The following is a 10,143-nucleotide window of genomic DNA, read 5'->3' on the forward strand; positions in this document are numbered from 1 at the left end:
ACTCTGTCACCCAGGCTGGCCCGATCTCAGCTCACTACAACCTCCATCTCCTGGGCTCAAGCCCTCCTCCTTCCTCAACCTCCTCAGTAGCTGGTGCTACAGGCACGCGCGCACCACGCCCAGCTAATTTCTGTGATTTTTGTAGAGACAGGGTTTCGCTATGTTGCTCAGGCTGGTCTTGAACTCCTGGGCTCAAGTGATGCACCTGCCTTGGCCTCCCAAAGTACTGAGATCATAGGCATAAGCCACCATGCCTGGCCAATTAGCTTCTTAAGGGAGAAGGAAACACCTCTTCCACTGTGGCTGAGAGGAGAAAGAAAGGATGGGCACTGCTGGGATATTTAAGTAGATAGCAGGGTAGGATTTTTCCAGAATGCCTTGACTTTCTCAGTGACAAAGGAAGCAAGGCTGGATTCGGGGTGAGTTGTCTATATGAGCAGTGAAGTCACTCAGGATGATGTCAGGCCTGGGGAGTGGGGTGGGAGGAAAGAGGAAGCCTGTGAACCAGATTCCCTAGTACTCAGCGAATGTGTAGGAGTGACCAGGAAGCCAATAAGTGACGACCATGGGGAAGGAGAAGGTGTTAGAGCTTCAGTGGAGGGTGGAGGGGTAATGAGTTTGAAACAATGTGAAACAATGGGAAGTGAGCACAGTGCCAACTCCTTCACGTCACCTGATGCAGGGTGTGAGTTGTGTATACGTGTGTTATGTGTGTAGGACAGTGGGGCTGTGACCAAATGAGAATGAACAACCTCCACTTGCAACAGCGTCTGAGCGTGTGATATCCTGGGAGAGACGTGGGTTCTGGTAATGAAAGGAGATGGAGGGGCCATCCATGCAGTGACTGAGAGGATTGAGTAGTATGTTTACGAGGAAGAACATTCCAGGGAGCACAATGACAAAGATGGAAAGGGAGGGCAGTAGCAAGAGGAGAAACCGGGGTGTAGGCGTCAGAAGTATAAAGCAGTGTTAGATGAAGAAAGAAGTACATTCTGGGGGGAGCGGATGCCACAGGGGGATTGGCTGCCCTGTAGAAGTTATTACCATTTCAGGATTCCTCCTGGAACTCGAATACAAAGAGGTTGCTGAGGGGCATAGTAAGTTGCTGGGGCCACATAAACAGAGGTAGAGTCTGGTGCTTGAACACATTTGCTGACTCTGGTCAGGGAAGCAATCTGTGGCTCCTTTTTTTTTCTTCAAGTTCCAAACACTCAGTGAAAAGTGGGTTTGTGCTGGGACAAAACAGCCTTGGAATGAGCAGTTAGGCGTGAAGAAGCAGGTAAGCTCATTTACTAGGTCTTCTGGGGAGGGGATGATGGGGAGACTGGGAAGGATCCTCACCTAGGTTTCTTGCTTCCACAAAGCCCAGCCCTGCGTGAACAGGACAATGTGGTTCGAGTGGAATCGGAGTATATGGGAACAGGCAGCCATGAGGTTTCTTGGGAAGACACAGACCCAAGTATTAACAGCAGAGAATGGGCACACAGTCACTGGCTCTGATCTGGGACAGTTCCTGACCCGATGGACAGAAAGTGGAATTGGACATCGTTTGAGTGCTTTTTTTGTTTAGCTTATCATCCTGAGAGCTTAGAGAGCCAGTTAGTGAGGATGAATACACAGAGGGACAGCTTGGAGTTGCCTGAGTATTACTTGTTTTAGCAAGGAGGTTATATGGCCATGAGATGGAAAGAAAGATTTGAGAATCATGAGTTCCAGGCAGAATGATAGGAATTGAACTGATAGTGGTACCACTGATGGTATGAAGAATTTGAGAAGGAATTTGCACTTGTAGGGGGAACTCATTTCAAATGAGCTCATTTCAAAATATTTTTAGTTTTGAGGGTGGTAGGAGCCTCAACAGGGTATGCTCAGAATCCAACAGGTAGAGGCCTGAAGTTAGGGCAGCAGGCCAGGGCTTGAGACTTGTAGCTCATTCATGTTGAAATCAAAGTCTTGAGAAAACGAAGAGCCCACACAAACTAAGGAGCGATCTGAGAAATATGGAAAAAATAGGAAGTCACTGTTCTCAAAAAACAAAGCTCCAGTATGGAGGTGATAACTGAAAATTCTGGTGAGAGAGGTTGGACAGGCTGAGAACAGAAAGAAAAATACTATCCTGAGGAATACTAAAGAGGAGAGATGAGAGATAGGGGTCAAAGGTGACTTCTGAGCTGGGAACATTTACTTTAAAACAGCAGTTAAAAGGAGCAAGAGGAGAAGGAGAAATCTACCACACTACCCAAGATTTCTTCTTCAGGAGGGAAGTATTTACGAGCATTGGAAAATCTAAGCACAAACCGATCCAATCTTTGCTGTAAGGTTGATGAGTTTCTGTGTACAGATTCCTATTATGAGAGATGACTTATATCAGATGTTTACATGTAAAGAAAACCGACTACACAGACACACACATAATCCATACCTTCGAGTTGATTGTTTTATGAACTGCTACAGTGCTGTGTGTGTGTGTGTGTGTGTGTGTGTGTGTGTGTGTTTTCCAATGAGGACAATACAAGGAGAATCCGATTTAAATTTAAATTACAGAGATGGAGATTGAGGCTCCTCCCAAGGGGACGACTTATCCTGTTAAGAGACACTGGGGGACGATATTGAGATGGGTTATGAAAGATCGATTCCCCTGAGAGCTCTAAGAATAGGATCAAAGTAGACAGCGCAGTCTGCCTCTGCTTGATTACACTGAGCTGATATTTCTTTAGCCGAAGGCAGTGGGCTAGTTTAGACGGCCTTTCATTCCCCGGCAGCGCCTATGGGTGCGTGTGACCTAGGACAGAGGGGCAAAGGAACCGGGCAGAGCGAGCTTGGGATGCCGCGGCCCCTTTAAGAGCGGCTGCGGCGGCGCGCGCTCCGACGGCTACCCCCGGGCCCCGCCCCTTTCCCGTGAGCCCTCGGGGAGTGGTCCGACCGCGGGCGGCCGCCGGTGAGGTAGGGGCGGGAGGCGGGGGGAGACATGGCTCGGCGCGGCTGGCGGCGGGCACCCCTCCGCCGTGGCGTCGGCGGCGGTCCCCGAGCCCGCAGGCTCATGCGGCCCCTTTGGTTGCTCCTCGCAGTGGGCGTCTTTGACTGGGCAGGGGCTTCGGACGGCGGCGGCGGAGAGGCGAGAGCCATGGACGAGGAGATCGTGTCGGAGAAGCAAGCCGAGGAGAGCCACCGGCAGGACAGCGCCAACCTGCTCATCTTCATCCTGCTGCTCACCCTCACTATTCTCACGATCTGGCTCTTCAAGCACCGCCGGGCCCGCTTCCTGCACGAAACCGGCCTGGCTATGATTTATGGCAAGTGCCTGAACCCTTGTCAGCCCCTTGGCGCTGCCCCTTTCTCTGCCCGCCGGCTGCTTCGCCTCCTCTCCTGGCCCTGCTCGGCCTACGTTCGGCTCCCCTTCCAATTCCTTCCATTTTCTGCCTCGCCTTCCCCCTACCCCGCGTTTCTCTGCCTCACCCCCTTTCCTCTTAAGCCTCGCGCCCCATTTTCTTTGCCTCTCCACACCTTTTTCGCTTCCGACCCCACCCCCTTTTTCCTCCGCACCCCCACCCCCCACCCTTTCCTTGCCTACCAAGCTCGGGACCCGGGGCTGAGGATGGAAAAGGAGTGGGTGCGGTGTCTGGAATTGGGCTGGAGCCTGGGGGAGGGGAGACACCATTGCGATCCATTTCTCTGGGGTGTCAGTTTGTTTAAGGTTCATTGAAACTGCAGTAGTATCTCTACTGCCCGGAATCTGGCGTTCTTCTGGAGCCAGAGTCGACCTTTACTCATCATCTAGCTCCTGCTACGCCCTGTCCTTTCGAGGTTGCAAAGGAAGATCTTATTCCTGTGGAGTCCGAAAAAAAACCCGAACGTGAAATAGGCTACAGAAGGCTTAGGGCATTTTTTAATGACGTCCCATTTATTGTACTATTCCTCTAATATCTGATATGGATACATATGGTTGACCCTTCCAATTCAGGCGAACAAAAGTGAGGACGAGGAAGAGTTAAGGTCCTTCCAGCAGTGTAGTGTACTATACGATGATCAGGACAGTTCAGACAAACAGTAATTACAAACACCACGCATATGCAGTATGGGTGACTTGCTGTTGGCATGAGGTTATTGACCGATTGTAGAATAAATGGCTTCGGTTCTTGTGTCTCAGTCTGCTTTCTGAGGTTTATTTATTTGTTTTTTGGTGACGAGGCGAGAAGGGTAAATCAAAGTGTGGGCTCAGAGGCATTTTGAGCTGTGCTGGGGCCTCAAGAGGGGAAAAGAAGATACATATTGCCGACTGTATTAATCTGACTGTGCGGGTATTGCTGAAGAGATGAGGGCGGACAAACAATTCTTTCTGTGCAGTACATTTGTGAAGATTATCTTCATTTGGAACATTTAAACCAATGAGCTTGTCGAGGTTTGTCTCTCAGACTTGCAGATAGGTAGATGAAGCTTTGGCACAAAAGACATTTCTCCATGCAAACCCCTGCCCCCCAGTAAATCCAAACTTCTGGAATGTGCATCTTTCAAGGGTAGCAAGGAAAGGTAGTTGTGTGCCTCAGGAAAATGCATGAACTCAGGCTTATTTTTCCTTTGTAAGAGAATACAGTTTTGAGCCTGCGTGTAAAATATCTCTGCTCACTAAGATTCCTAGTTTTTAGACATATTAGATGGCTTTTATATTTCATATATTTTGCATTTCATTTGCAGTGCGCCTTAAGCCACATTGGCCAGATAAGCTATACATTTCTATGTAATTTTCTGCATAACAGTGTGTGATTTACTATCCTCAACAAACATTTATTGATAAACCTTCTATGTATTATGCTCAGAAAATACAAAGAGGTGTAAGATCTTTGCCTTCAAGGAACTTGTAGGCAGATCATATAAATAAAATAATGGCATCTTAAATTTGGTTAAATGCCAAATGAGTGTTATCGAGTTAAAGTAATGAACTGATCACAGATACTTCTTTTATAGAGGGACATAGTATGATGTGGTAATTAAAGGTACAAGGCTTTAGACCAGAGGTCAGCAATTTTTTTTTTTTCTGTAAAAGGCCAGGTGGTAATGATTGTTGACCTTGTGGATACGTAGATCTCTGTCTCTGTTGCATTTTTTCTTTGATTTTTTTTTTTTTTTTTACAAAGTTTGACAAACATAAAAACTATTCTTAGCTCTCGGGCCGTACAAAAACAGACCAAGGGCTGTAGTTTTCCAACCCCTGCTTTAGAATCAGACCTAGATTCCCACCCCACTCTGCCCATAGGTATGTGTGATCTTAGACATGTCCCTTACTCTCTTTTACCATCATCTATACTTTGGGGATGATGATAGTAGGATTACTGTGAGGAAGACATGTTTTTAGACTAGTAACTGACCCTTAAGTAAATGCCCAAGAAATGATAGCTGTGCTATTATTATTATTATTGCTGTTAAAACTGCATTTTCTCAGATTAGGCCCAGAACAACTCTTTTAATTGGTCAGTCTCATAAGTCAAGGGACAAATAAGTCTTTTTAATAGAATCAAATAGGGGCTTTGAATTGCCCTGGATATATTTTCTCTTTGGTAGCTGATATCACTAACCTCATCTAACTCTAGGACTGAAGTGGAAAAGAAGGATTACTGATTGCATTTTGTGAGGTTTCTAAGTTAATAAAAAGTGATAGAGTACCTTGGTGTTAATATTTTTTGAAGGAAAAACAAGGGTATCTCTTGTGGACTGTAGAGTGCGAGAGTGTTAGTCTGGGAGTCAAATCTGGAGTTGACTTGGCGTTCTTTAGCCTATCCTATTTTCTCATTGTGGGCAATGGGTGCTGTGGACCAAACAGCCTCCTAACTTAACTCGCAAGTCCAGTTCGAGAATAGATGGGATTGGGTCAAAGTATTTCCCTTCCTTCCTTCCTTCCTTCCTTCCTTCCTTCCTTCCTTCCGTCCGTCCGTCCCTCCCTCCCTCCCTCCTTCCTTCCTTCCTTCCTTCATTTTTGTGGGGGGTCAAAGTATTTTCAATACCATGAAAATTGAAGTTTTCTTTTTCTTTTTTTTTTTTCTATTTTTGATAGAGTATTGCTCTGTTGCCTAGGCTGGAGTGCAGTGGTGGGGTCATAGCTCACTGCAGCCTCAACGTCCTGGGCTTAAGCAATCCTCCCACCTCACCCTTCTGAGTAACTAACTACAGGTGTGCACCACCACACCTGGCTAATTTTTTATTTTTATATTTTTGGAGACGCGAGTGTAGGGGGGGTCTTCACATGTTGCCCAGGCTGGTCTCAAGCTCTTGGGCTCAAGCTCTCCTCCCACCTTGGCCTCCCAAAGTGCTGGGATTATAAGTGTGAGCCATCTCGCCTGGCCAGAAATTGAAATTTTCTAGTCCTATTTAATGTCTGTCATTTTTCTTACAGCTCTCACAACATCATGGCTATCTTATTATTAATAATATATTATTTTAAGACCTTTATTTTTCAGCATGACTCTGGGGTCAAAATGGAATGCCTAAACCTCTAAGATTCAGCCCACCAGTGATCTTATTCCTGTGATATTGGGTTAGCTATGTAAATCCTGGAAAATGCTATTAAAAATGAGCTTTTCCTTTATCTGAGAAGCAAGAGTAAAAACAGTTTAAATTGCCAAAGTAGTCAGTTTCTAGATTGTAATATAGACCAATTGCTCCAGTTACAAACACACAATCGCAAAGCACCCACATGTTTTGCTCATTGGGCTAGCTTTCTTAAGAAGCTTAAAAGTGAGTCACTGTTAGTAAAAGTTGCCGAGGTAGTTAAAATTTAAGTCTGAAAAGTGATCACTCACTATGGTGTGCTTATAGATGGTGTAAAAAGCAAAATATGGCAGAAATATTTGTTTTGCCTTAAGCTTAAGGCATCCGGAGTCTGAGGCTTAACCAATGTGATTCATCAATAAATATTGATTAGATGTCTATGATGTATGGGATATGATGAGAAATACATGTCTAAGCCACAGTATCTGCCCACAAAGCACTTATCATCTAATGACTATGGCTCATACCTTATTTCTCATCGTATCTTTCACAAAACTAACCTGTAGAAATTGTATCAGTTTTGGTCACACTTAATGCCCTAGTGATGTTCTTCCTATATTTTTTGACTATCAGAGGCTTCAGGTGTGATTGGCTGGAAGAATGGGCTGAAATCCATGAGGAAACCAGTCGCTGCCAACTGGGAGAATCACACATTAGTGGGGCCTTGGGTGATGCTGAATTTTGTATCACTGGGAGAGTTTTCAGCACAGGAGGGTCAGAAATGTGTAGGAGGGGTAGGACCTCTCTGTTTTGTGAAAGATATCTCTTTGTGGTTATGTTTTTCTGTTTTTGTTTTGAGATGGAGTCTCGCTCTGTTGCCCAGGCTGGAATGCAGTGGCGCTATCTGGCTCACTGCAAGCTCCGCCTCCTGGGTTCACACCATTCTCCTGCCTCAGCCTCCAGAGTAGCTGGGACTACAGGTGCCCGCCACCACGCCCAGCTAAATTTTTTGTAATTTTAGTAGAGACGGGGTTTCACCGTGTTAGCCAGGATGGTCTCGATCTTCTGACCTCGTGATCCACCCGCCTCGGCCTCCCGAAGTGCTAGGATTACAGGCATGAGCCACAACGTCCAGCTGTGGTTGTGTTCTTTGTTGCCTGTTAGTGGTCATTTAAAATTTCATAATATAAATATTTTCTGTGCCTCCCTCTATGTAGGAGGCTAGAAGTTTCTGCTTTAGCCTCTTAACAAAGCACTGTTTTTGTATCCCTTCACTGAGAATTGCTTTGACTCTCTGACTAGGATTTGGCCTTTTAAAGAACCCTTGTTAACTTTATCTGTGAATTTTTTTCAGATAAATCCCAATTTTTCAGATGGCTGGTGCCATAATAAAGGGATCTTGATTTTGTTTCCAACCTAAATAATTATTCTCCATGCTGTTGTTTTATTGACCAAAGTATGTGTTTCAAATTTGCCCAAGTGCTGAGCTCTCCTCGGGGTACCCAGTGATGCTTCAGCATAGGGTTGGGCTGACAGTAGAACCAGTGGGCACTCGGGAGGCGGAGGTTGCAGTGAGCCGAGATCACGCCACTGCACTCCAGCCTCAGCAACAGAGTAGGACGCCGTCTCCAAAAAAAAAAAAAAAAAAAAAAAAAACCATGGGTGGGCTTGGGGACATGGAAAGAATTTATGCTGCCATTATTAGTATTTGTAGTAGCTTGTCTGTGATTTTTGCATGTAAATATAAGAGGACAGCTTTTCCTGAGCCTCTTAATTAGCTCTCGTGGAATAGTAGAGAAAAGAGCTGTTTCTATCTCATACAGGCAGAACGACTGGATCTACAGGCTTTTCTAGGTTATGTCTGTCAAGCACAGTTGCTATCTAACAGTCAGTTTTTAATTTTGTTTTTGGAGGTAAGATATTTTTAAAGGGTGTCTTTCGTTTATTTTAAATTTGAACCTTTGTTTAAACGTTTTTAAAGTTGGTGTCATTATATTACTGTTCAGGAATTAATCATTACTACTCTAAAAAATATATGTGACTCTAAATTGACTAGAAGGATCACTCCTCTCTACTCCCTTCCTGCTTCCTGGGCAACTACTGCCCTTTTTTTTGGACAGAGTTTTTGCTCCATTGTCCAGGCTGGAGTGCGGTGGCATGGTCTCGGCTCACTGCAACCTCCACCTCCTGGGTTCAAGCAATTATCCTGCCTCAGCCTCCCAAGTAGCTGGGATTACAGGCGCCCGCCACCACCCTCAGCTAATTTTTGTATTTTTAGTAGAGATGAGGTTTCACCTTGTTGGCCAGGCTGGTCTCAAACTCTTGACCTCAAGTGATCCACCCGCCTCGGCCTCCCAAAGTGCTAGGATTACAGGTGTGAGCCACTGTGCCCGGCTGGCAACTACTGCTCTTATACCTCTTCATTTCTGCTTCATCACTTCTCACCTGGGTCTGGTTTCCACCCCCGCTACTCCACTGAGACTGCTCTTATCGAGGTCACCTATGGTCTCCTTGTTGCTAAACCCAATGGATACTTCTAATGCCTGCCTTACTTCACTTTACTGTAGCATTTGATAGTTTTTATCACTTCCTTCTCCTCAAAAATGAATTTTTTCCCTTTCTTCCTGACTTTGCCACCGCTGGTTCCTTTTTTTTTCTATACCTGTGGGGTTTTCCTTCTCAGACTCCTTCATCAGCTCCTTCTCCTCTAGCAGACCCTTAATGTTGGCTATTAATAGATCAAACCCCAGATCTATATCATGGTCTTCTTCCCATTTTATTTGCTCCCCTGGCGATCTCATCTACATCTGACTTCAACCATCTTATGACTGCACAGTGTATAACTCCAGTTGAGACCCCCGGCTTTAGCTCCAGATACCATATACTCAACTATGCGTGTGTCACAAGTACATCCAACTCAACCTGTCCAAAACTGAACGTAGCCTTTTCCCCTGTAAATCTGTTCATCTGTATATGTTCCTTACCTCATTGAATGGCCTTGCTATCCCCCTCGGTGCTCAGGCCAACTTACCTACCTGGTTACCAAGTCAATTAAGGTTCCTCTTAGTCTTTCATCTCCCTTCCTCACAGTCTATTCTACTCAGTCAATAAATCTTACTAAAATACAATACCTTCTTAAAATCCTTCTCCCCTCCTGTCAGTACTCTCTTAGGTTAGGACTTAAACTCCTATTGCCTGAATGCCTGCCGTAGCCCTGTATCTAGCCTTTTAGACCCTCTCTAGTCTAGGCCAGTCTTTCTAAAGTAGAAATCTGATATCAAGCCTCTGCCTTCCATGACTTCATTTTACTTTTCGGATAAACTTCAAATTCCCTTCCCCAACAGATAAGATCTTTTATGATTCAACTCCTGCCAATCTTTCAAACCTCAACTCTTGTCACTTTATAAGCCGGCCATACTGAACTACTTGATTCACTGGATGGGCTGTGTTCTCTCCATCCTTGACTGGATATGTACTACTATTCCCCTACTTGGAATATACCTATTTCTTCTAGTTTGTTACCTGCCCAGGTGACATCTCCGGAAAGACTTCACTAATGTCTTACTCCCCCAGGCTTGGGTAGTTGTCTCTTTTCTGTTTTTATAATACCTTGTGTGTGTGTGTGTGTGTACGTGTGTGTGTGTGTGTATATATATATATATA

At 45.2% G+C, this 10,143-nt stretch overlaps 1 protein-coding gene across 4 annotated transcripts in view; it reads left to right on the forward strand.

Moving 5' to 3' along the window:
• Positions 1 to 2,892: 2,892 nt before the first annotated feature.
• The window catches only part of SLC9A6 (solute carrier family 9, subfamily A (NHE6, cation proton antiporter 6), member 6), a 62,751-nt gene continuing 55,500 nt past the window's right edge, over positions 2,893 to 10,143 (forward strand). For 3 of the 4 annotated variants that reach the window (XM_011978459.1, XM_011978467.1, XM_011978451.1), the window contains exon 1: positions 2,893 to 3,293. In XM_011978459.1, the coding sequence (XP_011833849.1) occupies positions 2,969 to 3,293 (325 nt within the window). In that variant the 5' untranslated portion in view covers positions 2,893 to 2,968. The remainder of the gene's footprint in view (positions 3,294 to 10,143) is intronic. The other variant, XM_011978477.1, reaches the window with a different exon arrangement.

The sequence above is a fragment of the Mandrillus leucophaeus genome, unplaced genomic scaffold (assembly GCF_000951045.1).
Source record: "Mandrillus leucophaeus isolate KB7577 unplaced genomic scaffold, Mleu.le_1.0 Scaffold1032, whole genome shotgun sequence".
Classification (NCBI taxonomy): domain Eukaryota; kingdom Metazoa; phylum Chordata; class Mammalia; order Primates; family Cercopithecidae; genus Mandrillus; species Mandrillus leucophaeus.